Raw genomic sequence first — 14,705 nt, forward strand, 5'->3', positions numbered from 1 at the left:
CAGAGCTTGCAGAAGCTCACACTTTACACTTTTTTTGGCAGCTTTTCAAAAGTTACGCCTAGAGTCACTAAACCGTATATAGTGACACTAGTTACGCCCATCTGCTCGTCCCAACAGCTTGCCTCTTGCCCAACATTTCTGACGTGCCTGCCAGCAGATGCTTTCGGTTTTTTTTTCCTTGTGCAGCACTCGCGTAGTCACTCGTCTGCCTTTCTGCTGTCTCGTGCGCCCTTTCTGGTCTAGGCTCTTCAAACCGTAATCAAAAAGTACACACAAAACTTTATGGCTGTGCCAGCTGAAAAAAAAAACAATTAGTGGTCCGTGTGGACCTGCTGAAAACACAATTGGTTCAATTGGAACCAAATGTAAATGCAAAGGGTTCAAATTCGACCGGTTGTGTTTTCGGTCGGTTTCGTTGGGCCTCCAGTTTTTTTTAGGCTACAGAATAGGTATATTATAGTATTATGGTTAATTCCCTGCGCGAGCAGGAATCACAAGAAGCCACTAGAAGCAACAAACAACACATCATCCTAAAATTTTGTGAGAAGAATAATTATTCCGAATAATTTTTCCCTGGCCGCATCCCATAGCGTAGGACCGTTGCATCAGAACACCAGACCTCTCCGGTTTTCGCGGCGGTCGCTGGCCATCAGCGCTCCAGTGCCTACCATTGCTCCGCGTTAAGATTTTGGCTCGTGGGGATCATAGAGTTCAAGAATGGGGATCAAGAAGAAGAAGATAGGCAGACTGGGTAAGAACCCGACCTCGAAGAACCCCAGCCAGACACTCTGCAACACTAGCAGATCAGAAAGAGATACCCTCGGCCACACGATATCGAAAACGCGCACTCTATCACAAGGGTATGGTCCGCCCTAACAAGGACATGAAATATGATGATCTTTCTTGATGATCGGCACACACCCGAACAGGGGATCGGCCAGTCATCAGTGGTCGGAGAAAAAAAAGATCTTAACTACACGGCACTGCATAAAGATAATTTAGAGTGGTTGGAAAGCATTTTGAATGTGAAATTATAGATCGAGATCTGAGAAGAAGAAAGCGAAACTATCCTTTCTTAGCAGCAGTAAAGCAGCACTCAAAAACGAAACCAAATAACCATTGCCAACAAAAACATTTTATTAATAAATTGTGCATATTTTGCATAAAATCAGTATATATAAGGTGAATTTATATAAATTCAGATAAAAATAGTTTGTTTTAATTATTTTTTATGTGATGGTTTCATTGTTCTCTAACTCGACTCATCGTTCGCCACCATCGCAACCTGCATCAGTCTTCTGTCGCCGCAATGGTGAGCAAGTCATTGTAAATTTTCTGTACGGGCGAAATGGTAATTCCTGTGGTCATATTTTTCGCGATAAATATCACGCCGCGCGTAATGAACAGGTAGAATAAGTGAACTTGCATTATCTGCGCTCGCATTTTGCCCGCAAATTGACTTAGAAGCTAGCAAGCGGCTAGCTTGTCTCAGGTCGATCTATGGCTTTGAGGATGACTAGTCAGAATGCCTTTCTAACTTTAATTTGAGAAAAAAACATCGCCCGCACTGGCAACTATTTCTTGTTGTGTGTTGTATACACTTTTTAAGGCCTGGAAGTTTGCTGATAAGCCGTACTTTTGCTCTTCTGTTTACCACGCTAACCGCTGCATGCGTTCTTTGCCTTTATGTGTTTTTTTGGCCATCACATTTCCCAGGGTCAAAATCAATCCGGAGGCGGCAGTGGAGGAGGTGGGACTGGGGGAGACAAGAAGGATGATAAGGTGAGTGCATCCTAGTATACACACACTTGTAAAGTTGACGCCAACACTTCGGTTATGAAGACGCCAAATCATGCGCGTAATCGAACCGGGTACAATCGCTTGGTCATTGAACCTAAAGCCGACATTTAATCAATTTAAACGCTGTGCAGCGCTTCTAAACTTGTAAAAATCTTCCTTGGCTTTATCTCGTAGCTTTTGTGGTAAAAAACGATGGGCGTCTAGTGGGCTTTGACATTTCACTCTCACTCGACACTGTCAGAGCACTCCCGGGTCACTCTCCGGTCTGCTCGGTGTAATCTCAGAACCAGTAATGCCTCGCAAAGATTGCAGACTTTTGCAGTTGGTAACCCTCAGACGCACCTAAATGGCTCGATTAGAAATTCGCTCTGTCTAAAGGTACGTCGGACGTACCCGCAAAATTTTTTAAAGTTACGTCGGACGTACCCGCGAGATTTTTTTAAAGATACGTCGGACGTACCAGCAAGATTTTTTAAAGATACTTCGGACGGATCCGCGAAACTTTTTTAAGTAGGTCGGTGTATTCGGCTTCACTCAGCCCAAACATGCAGCGTACGTTCAGCGTTTTCTCGCGTCGCCAGAAATGCATGGCGACGCGGGCTGAAACGCTGGCTCCCCTGCCCGGAACAGACGTTCGGGCCGCCCAGGAGGCTCTCTGCCTTCATATCCAGAAGATCTCCAAGGACATTCTGGACTACTATGAAGACAGTGACGCCTCAGGATCCGTCGTTTAGCTGACCTGGACTTAGGTCGGTGACTGGGCAATAAATGTTTTCTCTCTCTTTCTCGAGCGACGCCGATGTCTACGCTCGCCAGATATTGGCGTCGACGCAGCGTGAGAGAGCATCAGAAAGCAAGCGGCAGCGTCTGTCTTCGCTTGGTTTGGGGTCGTTCCTTTCAGCAGAAAACAGTCAATTTCTTTTTAACTTACGATAATCGGTTGCCTTGAGACACATTGCAAGCTATTTCTGTTCGCAAGCGCTCATCCATTTGTGGCTTGTTTGGCTTTCATCGGGGAGATCGGGGATCTGCGACAGCTTTGTGTGAGTTAAATGAGGGAGCTCTGGTTACATCGCATCCAGTATTAGCATAATGTGGCTTGTCAGCAAGATCGGTGCGTGACGAGCACGCGTTATCAACGCCAGAATTCTGGCGCATTCCATTCCATTTGTAGCTCCCGTGGCTTGCGCAGGTGAGACCGGGGATGTGCGATAGCTTTTTTTGACTCAAATAAGGGAGCTGTGGTTACATCGCTTGTAGCACTAGCATTATTGTCCTCGGCTCCAAGATCGGTGCGCAAGAAGCAAGCATTACCACTTCTCAAATCTCTCAAATACGACCAAAAGAAAGCACGCCCGACACTATTCGTGTGCAGCCTCAGTTGGTATACCGAATTCTTCTAAACTTCTCGTCTCCTCCCGTGGTCGAGCGGTTGAGAGCCGGGCTTCTATTTTGAAAGTCCGTGGTTCGGATCCTAGCAAAGACAGTATTTTTTTTTTTTTTTTTTTTTTGCGGCGAGGGTTTGATCAGTTTTTTTTTTACAGGGTACAGACAGGGTGTCAGAGTACCCTGCCTTTCAACCTACAAATGACGTTCGACGGTAACTTCAGTATCAAGGTAGCGCTGAAATTTGTTTTGCTTACAATTTGAATTCATGAACGTGCAGTCGGTACGCAACATGAAGGTTAAATCAAGTAGCAACTAAAGCAGTTGTGCGAGGTGCGTCTTCATTTATCATTCCATCTTATTTTGTTCTGATTTGACCGTGATGGCTCGAGATACATTTCGCAGCATTTCAATATTTGCCCGCCAACATACTTAGCAATAAATAAAGATGCGAAGTGATTTTTTTTTTTTTTTTTTTTTTTTTTTTTTGCTAAAACCAAAGTTTTGATAATTGCAGTTCAAGAAGCGACAATAACTGCTCATAAACGACTTCAACAGGATGGCATACGTGTCCAGCAACGCCCACCGACGCAGTGACTGGCGCGCGACTTCGCCGGTCTCCTGCGGGCCCGCGTGTTGATGCCGAACGATGCCGACGCTCGCGCGACGCGTGATTTCGCGTCCATGTGGTTAGGGCTTTAAACAGAAACATATGAGGGGAAAAAAAGAAAGATACTCGCGTCGCGCATGATTTTGTTTCCCTCTTGCGAGAACCCGTAGTGGTCCGCTTTCGATCTCTGACCTCAGCGAAGGCTCTAAAGCGCTAACCACATGGAGTGATTTTTCCAGCGACGCGATGAGCGACGCGACTAGGATCCACAGTCGCTGCTCCGAAGTCGCTCGCCGAGGCAACCACATGACAGCGATGGCTCGAGCGACTGAGGACGGCGATTTCAATGTTGCCGCACTGCGCATAGTAACGCGCTTGGTACGCTGGTTGTTTAAGAACATTTATTTTTGTTCATTTGCCATAAAAACCATGACTAAAAAGTATTACACCCTTCTACCTTGCTTTTTGCACTTCATTGCATCTCTAAAACTGGTTTGGGTTAGCGATAGCGCGCGCTTTTCCTTCTGCACCTCGTCTCTCGGCTCCAACATGAACGCCGTGAAGAATTCGTTTTCTTGACGTCGTTTTTGCCACACGGGCCTCAACCAGTGTGTGCGGGAGCCTTCTTGCTTCTGCTTCAGCATGTACACAAGCATTGCCATGCAAAGCTTTCTTTGCCGCTGCATCGCAAACACCGTCTGCGCGAATCTCCCTCCCGTTCTCTTCCAAAACCGGAGGTTGCGTGCTTACGTAGGGGCTCTCCTATTGGCTAGTCGCTGAGGCTACTTCCGGGAGGCGAGCGACTGTTTCTGGCAACCCAGAACCGAGCGATTCGACGAGCGACTTGGTCCGCGGCGAAAAGTAGTTCGTTGCTAGTCGCGTCGCTCCCCAAGTCGCTTGCAAAATCGCTCCATGTGGTTGGCGCTTAACCACCCCTTCAAATAAGGTCCAACTAGAGAATACGAGGAAAAAAAATGCATTCTGCGTCAGATTAGGCATCGTTAGATTCTTGGCTTATACCAGCAAACGCGTGATGGTTTTGCAGTCGATGGTTCGAGATAACTACGCTAGTTTCGAGCAACGCCGCTTTCGAGCCACTCTGAGCCCTGTACGTCCGACGTATCTTTAAGAAATATTGCGGGTACGTCCGACGTATCTTTAAGAATTATTGCGGGTACGTCCGACGTATCTTTAAGACATTTTGCGGGTACATCCGACGTACCTTTAGACACAGCGTTAGAAATTGCGAGCCACTCCACTCTCTGAAGATGGGCGACGTGTGAAGCTGTATAAAATACACCTCCTGCGCATGTTTAGAGAATAAGCACGTATTTGTTTTTCTCAACATTTATTAACGTTACTGACTGTGGCTTTGGCTCTGACTAGTTGTTGAGAGTTAGTGAAGCTTGCCGCCATGATCAGTCGTCTCAGCGGCCAGTTGCCGCATAATTATTTTCAGATAAGTTTTGAGAAAACAGTTACAGCCGTTTTCTGCCGAGCATTCGCGGCAAAGTTAACTTTGCTGTAGGGATTTTGGCACACGCAGAACACGAATGCACAGAACCCTAGCCTATGTCTGTCCTGAACTCGGATCACTTCATCTTGTTACTTAAGTAGCATCAGTGAAAGAAACGCTTTCTCGGCGTGTTCTTGAGACTGCCGTAGACGCTAGTGGAGAAACTGCATGCCACTAGCAGTTGAGGCGTGTCTTGCACTCAAGCCGAAGTGCTGAGCCTCTTCTGTGAGGAAAATGAACAAAATAACTGTGCAGTCACCATCGAAATCATAGGCCATTTAATACCCCTGCCACATGGCAAATCTAATGTCATTCAAAGTGAATGGCATTAGTTACTGACATTCGGTTTGGCTGTGTGGGTCTACACGGTGAAACGAGTGTCATTTGATAGTGATAGTGGCGACGATTAGCGAGCTTGCAAAACGGCAAAATTATATTTCAAGTGCATCTAGAATGTTTTCATGCACAATATTTTTTTTAAGATTTTTTTTTTTTTTTTTCAAAACAAAATTCAGAAAATCACCGTGTTAGGGTAGCATGCGCATTGGGGGCGAGATTTTCTTTTTTGTTAGTACTTGTTTGTCGTTCTTTATTTGAAAAACAACGTGAAGGGTTAAATATAAGTTTGCCAACAGTTTTTAGAAACAGTATTCTTTGGTTTATTACTGAACTTTCTTGTCTAGTGACGCACCACTGCTGTCCAGGCTGCTCATTTGGCTGCTGAATGAGCTCCCGAACCTCGGTTAGCCGCTAAATGTCATTCGGTGTTTTCGTGTAGCGCCAAATTGACATTTGGAGCGGATGACATTTGCTGTAAACATCATTATACCTGCCGTATGACAGGGGTATGAACCGAGATACGGACCCCCCGAAGCTTTCAACTGTCACGAAGAATCGAGGGAGCCACGGCTTTTTGATGGTGCCTTCTCCATCAAGGGAGAGGGCAAGTGTGTTTTTGTGTGCGGAACAGAAAAATATGCGTAAGCCTTGTTATGTACAGCTTTGCCGTAAAAAATATTGGTCTCGTATTAGAGCTTCGGTGGTTTCACCTTGGGACCCGACGTTGTTGTGGACCGCGTTCCAGGACAAGAAGCGGAAGTATGAGCCACCTATACCAAGCCGTGTCGGAAAACGGAAGAAGCGGACCAGGGGACCTGAGGCGGCGAGCAAGCTTCCACTGGGTAAGCAGCCGCCATGCTAATCTGCCAGCAATGCCGACAGTGGAATGGAAGATGATAGGTGTAACATTAAGGGACAGGAAGAGGGCGAAGTGGGTCAGGGAACGAACGCGTGTTAAGGACATATTAGTAGAAATTAAGGAGAAGAAATGGACGTGGGCAGGGCATGTAATGCGAAGGCAAGATAACCGTTAGTCATTAAGGGTAACAGAGTGGATCCCTAGAGAAGGCAAGCGTGGCAGGGAACAGCAGAAAGTTAAATGGGCGGATGAGATCAAGAAGTTTGCGGGGATAAGTTGGTCACAGTTAGCACAGGACCGGGGTAATTGGAGAAGAATGGGAGAGGCCTTTGCCCTGCAGTGGGCGTAGATAGGCTGGTGGTGGTGATGATGATGATGATGCTAATCTGGGCATTGGAGCGTCCAGACATTGGAGGGCAGGAGCTGCTGGAAGTCCGTGGGAGAGGGCTTCCTCTTGCATGAATAGACTGCTGCTGGTGTCGATGAACACAATATCGGCAGGCTTTGAAGATGCAGGTTGTCTGCTATGTTGTAATTCCAGTGCCGTCCGTGTCTGTCTTCTACCCCTGTGTAGCCCCTAACACTGGTTCCCACTTCCAAAACTTTGTGTAATACATGCTTCAGCCCCATCGGGAAAGGTGGGTAACGCTGGCTGCTTGCGATCTCTCTTCAAAGCACTATTTTCCCATGCTTTGATTGATTTGTAGGGTTTAACGCGCCGACGCAACGCAGACGATGAGGCGCATTTTCCCATGCCCTGTGCAGTGACGCCACACACGCGATGCCGGCTGAAGCTGCTCAAGCAGGAGCGCATCAAAGACTACCTGCTCATGGAGGAGGAGTTCCTCAAGAACCAGGAGCGTCTCAAGCCCCAGGAGGAGAAGCACGAGGAGGAGCGCTCCAAGGTTGGCACGGCTACGACTTGGCTTGGCTTGAAACGGCCAGCGGGCAACTTACACGCAAGCAGGACAGGAATGGGGTCAGAGCTACTCAATATACACCAGTTGCGAAACTCCCCGTAGGCCCCATGTATCAAAAGTAGCCGGCAGTTGGTCTCCTGGGCTGGGCAGCAAATGGCAGGCATGGAATGATGATGATGATGATTAATGGCCTCTTCTTCAATGGGAGGTCACTGACTATCCCTTTGACTATTGAGTTGACTTTCCTGCTATTTGTTGACAGCAAGTTGAAGTAGTACTTGGGCCGTAAGTCAGCAAAAAAAGAAAAACTGTGGAAACCTTAGTAAGTGTTACCTAATTTAAAGTCTTTTCATTCGAAAATCAAGCTTTATTTATTAGGCTTTGCTATTAAAAGTAAATGTTTAGCAAAGCTCAGTTTCTGTACCCTAGGTTGTCGTGCCAATGCACTTGCTTGTCCCTCAGTTGCAATGCAGGGGTGCTCCTCTCATGGCCTGGATTCTAAAGCAGAATTTAGGACTGGTGTCTATTGAAGCGGAACAGGATTAGTATTTGGTTGCAGCCTAGCCCGAATCAAAGTTTTTAAAACTCCGCCTTCAATTGTGCTGCCCGTGTCTGCTGCTCCTCGTCTTCGAAAGTGTGGCTACCAGAAAAAGAAACAAAGCACGAACACTCAGCCCCGCACACAACAGGATTGCACCGTAAAGCTGTTAGGGTTCCAATGAAAATGGTATTGCGAAATTTATGGCAAATATGTTCTGAATTGCGGTTTGGCGATGCTTTGGTTACGAGCACACTTAGCTGTGCTTCTCTCGTGTACGTCAATGACCTGTTGTGGCATCGTCATCGTGACAGGTGGACGACCTGAGGGGTAGCCCCATGTCCGTGGGCACCCTGGAGGAGATCATTGATGACAGCCACGCCATCGTTTCCACGTCCGTGGGCAGCGAGCACTACGTCAGCATGCTGTCCTTCGTCGACAAGGTGGGTGCCCTCCCTTTTTAGTGCAGAGTCCTTTAGAGCCATGCCTTTTTGCCGTAGCTCACTCGCTGGACCCAAGTAGAGCCACACAGCGTTCCGTCATAGCGGCTGTCGTCGCGGCGTAACCCAGGGGCTTGGCAAGCCAAGCGTTCGAAACTCGTGAACCACTGGCGTTTGTCATACATCTCCCCGTTGTTTAGCGCAAACCGAAGTGCAGGTACATTTGAGGCAAAATAAATGTAATTAACCGGCAGCGCCCGCGTTCATTTACCGTACTTCCGCGCGTATAACCCGCACCAAAAATGCAAAAATTTCCGGGGCGAAGTAGAGGTGCGGATTATATGCGAGCTATTTCCTTTGGTGCAGCTTTATCGCAATGCACATTGGGCCATGAGGCTCCTAAAGCAGTAATAGCGACTAAGCCACTGTTATCCCATTGACAGTGCTTATTCTCCACACACAGCTCCACAATATACCAACTGAAAAAATGTATGCGGAAATTTATCTAGTTTTGTAGTCAGCTAGGTAAGTTCTTTTGCATAAAGAAATACATAATGTTGCTTGTATAGTAGCTTTGGTCCATCTTTTTATGTATAAAATATGAGGGCAATACGCAGGGATATATTTTTCATTTGTCGGCGGAAAGTGGGGGTGCGGGTTATATGCGGGGGTGGGTTATGTGCGCGAAAATACGGTAGTTAGGAACGCTCGTTGGGTTGGTTTTTACGATAGTAAGTGAACAAAAGTGGCAGTGAAACGCTGGCCCTTGCGGGAGGAAAGGCAAGCACAAGAAGAACAGAACTTCCGCTGGCGCAGCTTCAGGCAGGGGGCGCGCAAGCGCTGCGAAGGCGGGAAATTCAAATTGCCATTTGGTGGTAGCAGTGAGTGGATGACGGTGCTACAGCCCATTATGGCAAATCACTGCTCTGCTCTTCCGACAGATTTCACATTGAGTGGAACGGCATCAATTTTTTTACTCTCTCTCGGGGATCTTCAACTTCAAATTTTGTGACGTCACAGTCTTCGTTGAGTGGAAGATGTGGCACGTGTTTTGACTTTCTTTCTCCTCATTTTGTAACCCATCGAAGGGCGGTTGTCTTCCAGTATGGTGTGTGTAAAGAGACCTCAATATGAGTTTCCCACGGTCTCAAAGTCGTCCAGCTTCAAAGTTTGTGTCGTCACAAATGGTTGCGTGAAAGATGGGGCCCATCTCTTCTCATTCTCATAACCAATACTAACGCTCCTTCCCCTCCCTCTTCTTCACGAACCAGGACCAGCTGGAGCCCGGCTGCTCGGTGCTGCTGAACCACAAGGTGCACGCGGTGGTGGGCGTGCTGTCGGACGACGCGGACCCCATGGTGGCCGTCATGAAGCTGGAGAAGGCCCCGCAGGAGACGTACGCCGACATCGGCGGCCTCGACCAGCAGATCCAGGAGATCAAGGAGAGCGTCGAGCTGCCCCTCACCCACCCGGAGTACTACGAGGAGATGGGCATCCGCCCGCCCAAGGGCGTCATCCTGTACGGGCCCCCCGGCACGGGCAAGACCCTGCTCGCCAAGGCCGTCGCCAACCAGACCTCGGCCACCTTCCTACGCGTCGTCGGCTCCGAGCTCATCCAGAAGTACCTGGTGAGTTTATGCTCAAACGTTGCTGCATGTTGGATTTGTACTCATTTGTTGGACATTGTGTAGGCAGAACAACATTTGTAGAACAATGACAGATGGGATCTGAAGAACAGGTGGAGGGGGTTCCTTGGCACTGTAAGAAGTGCAGGGAATGGCAATGAACTGCATGGCACCACTTTTAAACACTGCACATTGTTCTTGCATACACCACTGTTTTGCACAAAACTTTTTTGCGTGGTTATGTTATCTGACGACCTTTAATGGTGACGCCGCTTCGAAAGCAGAAACTCGTCAGCGGCTGTGGTGGGTTTGCTTGTAAGTGCAAATTCTACGTAGCTTCTCACGTGTACTCGTAGGTAAAAGAATGGCAATAAAACCACACCTTGGAGTCTAGGCAAGCAAGTTATTTCTGTAAATGTGTTAATTTTCATCAAAAAGTTTGCTCTAGTTGGTGAGGAACTGCACTACTCCTGTGCTCAGCCACAAAGTTGACTGTGTTCCCTTCAAGTGCGGCAATGCCAGGATTGTGAAGCATCTGCGTTGTGCTTTGCAGGGTGATGGCCCCAAGCTGGTGCGAGAGCTGTTCCGGGTGGCTGAAGAGCACGCGCCATCCATTGTGTTCATCGACGAAATCGACGCCGTAGGAACAAAGCGGTAAGTATTTCTTTCAGCGCCCACTTCATGTGCAGGGCACACATTTGAATCCCCTCCCGCTTTTTGTCATCAGAAGTAAGGTGTGTATGACTGGCAAGGTGCAGTAATCTCTGGGATCCTTCGGTTGTTGATGTTATGCGTATATGGAAATTTGAAATTGCTCTCGCATAGATCCTGCATGAGGTCGTATAGTTGTGAGATGTTTTGCATTAAGAGCACAGTGTTCAATACTATTAAGCTTTCTCTTTTCTTTTTCTTAATTAAGGGATTGAGGGACGTTTCTGGATACTAAGTAATCTCAAGTGATAAATTTAGGACACCAGTAGTGACCTCTACTTATTCGCTGCTGACATTAGCGCTAAACTTTAAAATGAATGAAATGACCCTGTTTTCGCCCGTTAAAGAGAGTTGTTTGGCTTCAAAAGGCAGCATTGCTCAGCAAATGGAGCCTTAAAATCGGTCAATTCTTGATTAGGAGTGCTGTCTTTCTGATGGAGACAGCAAGTTAAAGCACCTGCATGTACAAGATATTGGTCTTGGTGAATATGAAAGATACCCAAGTAGTTTAAATTAATTCGCAACCCTTGTTATAGCATGGCTTGTAAAACCCCAGTTGCGACAGCTGCTTATATGAAAAGAAGCGGTAGCCACAAAGCTGTCCGATTCCGGTGCAAAACGTGCTCCGGTGCAGACCTGGGTGAGGAACGGTGCGGCTTAAGCGAACACCTCCTCCTCCCAGGTACGACTCCAACTCGGGCGGGGAGCGCGAGATCCAGCGCACGATGCTGGAGCTGCTGAACCAGCTGGACGGGTTCGACTCGCGCGGCGACGTCAAGGTGGTCATGGCCACCAACCGCATCGAGACCCTGGACCCGGCCCTGATCCGGCCCGGGCGCATTGACCGCAAGATCGAGTTCCCGCTGCCGGACGAGCGCACGCGGCGCCGCATCTTCCAGATCCACACGGCCCGCATGACCCTGGCAGGGGATGTCTGCAGCGACGACATGGTGGCCGCCAAGGACGACCTCTCGGGCGCCGACATCAAGGTCACTCTCTCTCTCTTTCACCCGTGCTGTCGTTGACGCGAAGGTTCCTTGATCTCTCTCTGGCTATAGCCAACATCAAAGTACCCCTGTCTCTCTCTCTCTCTCTCTCTCTCTCTCTCTGGCTATAGACAACATCAATGCTACCATTTTTTCTATCTCTGTCTCTCTCTGGCTATAGCCAACATCAATGGTACCCTTTTTCTATCTCTCTCTCTCTCTGTCTCTGGCTATAGCCAACAATGGTGGTACTCCTGTCTCTATCTCTCCATCTCTATCGCCAGCATCAATGGTACCCTCTCTTTATCTTGCCATTGCTGATGTCAAGGTACCTCCCACTCTCTCTTTCATGCTATCTCTGTCTGTGGGTCTCTTGGGTGTGTGCATCCTCACCTGGCTCGACGACATGCAGTACAAGGGCCAGACACTGGAAGCCGTTTTTGTGCTCACGCTCAAGGTGTTGCAGGGTTAACTGCTCTGTGGCAGGCTCCATTATGCATCGTGGAACACAGTCGCACCTTGTTAGCAAACAGGACTTCATGAACGTGCACTGGTACTCGCCTTACAACATGTGGAGTCCTTTGTGTATATCGAAAGGTGTAACAGCTGCGGTGTGCATAGGACTGGTGTCACCTGACAGTCTGTGCACCGAGATGGCCACAAGTATAGTTACTCCGAAGCGTAGCACAACATCATGCAACACAACATCACGGTGGTGCGTTGCTTCTTGTAGCTTTCAGTTTTGACTTTCACTTCTTTCGCACCCTTGTCATTCACGGTGTAGGCCACAGGTGCGTCAAAACACACCGGAGTGGGATTGGCGTTACCGATCTGGCCCAGTCGGTACTCCTTTTCCACCCGCTTCTTGATGACAAATCGCTGGGGTGCGACTAGGTTGTCCTCGAAGTCATGGGGTAGCTTTTGGCACACAGATGTCCGCCGTCACAAGCTGAACCCAAACCGCTTCATAAAACAAGTGACCCAGCCCCTGCTAGCTGTGAACTGAGTCCCCACGGCGCCTCGAATGTTTGCGATCTCCCTCGCATTCGCCTGTGTTATCACCGTCGTCACAGGCACTCCACCCTCTCTTCGCGGCCGGATAAAGTCAGGGACTTCCTTTTCCACCTTGTAGCGTCGATCTTTCTTGGTTCCTGTGAAGGCCATTCGCTTGGCAGTGCAGTTGAAAAGGTTGTCCCGCTGCTTCTGCAATCTTCTTTTTCTTCTCATTGATGTACGTTCTTCTCATCGGCGCTAAAGTCGCGCTGTGCTTGGAGATTCGAAGTTTTCTCGGCCTCCAAGACTACTTTCCGCTTAAAAGCCGCAGTGTAGTGGCACCGCTTGGTAGGCGCCATTGTGCCGCGAACATGGGCGCTTCTCGAGGTCACACGTCAACATATGCAAGCAAACAAGCGCAGAACGCTGAGAACCGGGTTCACAACGTTCGAACAAACAAAATGGAGCCTGGGAACCTGCAAGCCTGTGGCCGCAAGATGGCGTTGAGTGTCCATCAGTGACAAGAAGGCCGCATCCTCAAATCTACGCTGACCCCCTGCATAGATTCGAGTGAATGCGGTACTTCAGCCCACCAAATCTAAGAATAGTGGATTGAAGAGATAACAGGCTTCAGTGTTGTGCAGTCGTGCTCTTGTGATTACTTTGCGCTGAGTACAAAGTCAGCGTTGCAGAGTAGTGCATTGATCACTGCACACTATGCCGCCCTTTGTCTTTCATTGACGAATAATGACGTGTTTAGTAGCTCTGTGCGGCGGTAAACTAGGCTCACTTGCATTAGCCCCATTTTAAAGAAGCCATGCAGAGAAAATACGTTTTTTTTTTTTTTGTAAGATTTTGTGTTTTATAGTGCCCCCAGCACTTGTCTGGCAGCAAATGATGCCATACTCACTGAGAAATCAATCATTTTAAGTTAAAAAATATTGATTGTACCGCCAAATCGTGTGTTTTCGTGACGTGTGCCCTGATGTCATGAGGGCGGGCATTCAAATGAACTTCCAGTGCGTCATTAGGCTCTGCAGCCTTGCTTATTGTCAGTCCTCCCAGGTGGCGCTCCCCATACTGAGCCACAGACCGTTGTCTGCTGTTGCTTTGTTTTTGACCGTATTTGCACCCGTCTTGTTTTTGTTTCGGTAGAAAGTAATTGTTTCGTGAAATATGGGGTATGCACGACAAACAGGGTCACGTAAGACATCGCTTACGCCAATCGGCCAGCGTCGTGTAAGACAACTCCGAAGCGGCAGACTGCTGTGCAGCTAAAACAAGCATAGTGCGCCCAGTACCAACAGCAGTGTGCATCGGCACTTCCATGTTTCTGTGTATTTTCATAACTTTCACTGTTTACCCCACCATTTTTACGGCTGTAAAATGAATGTGCATTACATTTAAGCGCAGATAGCTTGTTTGGCAAGCAAATAAGCCCTGCCTAATTTGTGTTCGTTTTTGCCGGCCTTAACCAAAAGCACAGCTGGGCATATGACATCATAGGTTCTGTTGGGGGAAATAAGGTTGTGGGCCGCATGGTCATTCCGTTTTATCCTCATTATATAACTTATCTGAGCGAAGCGTGCGTTAAAAGTGGTGTCAGTATGATTCTAACAAGGCCACCTTTCGAATGAACCAAGCTTGTGTTTTGTCTTCATGGCTCCTTTAAAAAGGTACAAAGTTGTCGGCGAAGATGCCATTAGTTCGGAGTGACTCTAAACAAACTCGCTGTTCTTTGCAGGCGATCTGCACGGAAGCCGGCTTGATGGCCCTACGCGAGAGGCGCATGAAGGTGACGAGTGAAGACTTCCGCAAGTCCAAGGAGAACGTCTTGTACCGCAAGAAGGAGGGAAGCCCCGAAGGGCTCTACCTATGAACGCCACGTGTCTTTTTCTTCTTTCTTTTTTTTTTTTTTTTTTTTCTCCTGAAAGCCGACTTTTAACACGGGGGCTGTTGCTAATAAACATGTTTCACTCACA

At 48.1% G+C, this 14,705-nt stretch overlaps 1 protein-coding gene across 2 annotated transcripts; it reads left to right on the forward strand.

Annotated features, from left to right (window-relative positions):
• Positions 1 to 1,269: 1,269 nt before the first annotated feature.
• Positions 1,270 to 14,705, forward strand: Rpt2 (26S proteasome regulatory subunit Rpt2). 2 transcript variants are annotated; one of them, XM_077674362.1, is made up of 9 exons: positions 1,270 to 1,312; positions 1,717 to 1,782; positions 6,397 to 6,493; positions 7,276 to 7,415; positions 8,283 to 8,411; positions 9,680 to 10,036; positions 10,587 to 10,687; positions 11,427 to 11,733; positions 14,468 to 14,705. In XM_077674362.1, exons 1-9 carry the CDS (start codon positions 1,310 to 1,312, stop codon positions 14,600 to 14,602), a joined length of 1,335 nt encoding a protein of 444 aa, XP_077530488.1. In that variant the 5' UTR covers positions 1,270 to 1,309; the 3' UTR covers positions 14,603 to 14,705. The 2 variants fall into 2 exon arrangements, with proteins under 2 accessions (XP_077530488.1, XP_077530487.1); XM_077674361.1 differs by having other exon boundaries at positions 1,292 to 1,351.

The sequence above is a fragment of the Haemaphysalis longicornis genome, unplaced genomic scaffold (assembly GCF_048455015.1).
Source record: "Haemaphysalis longicornis isolate Haplotype H1 unplaced genomic scaffold, Haemaphysalis longicornis Haplotype H1 scaffold_6, whole genome shotgun sequence".
NCBI classification, from domain to species: Eukaryota; Metazoa; Arthropoda; class Arachnida; order Ixodida; family Ixodidae; genus Haemaphysalis; species Haemaphysalis longicornis.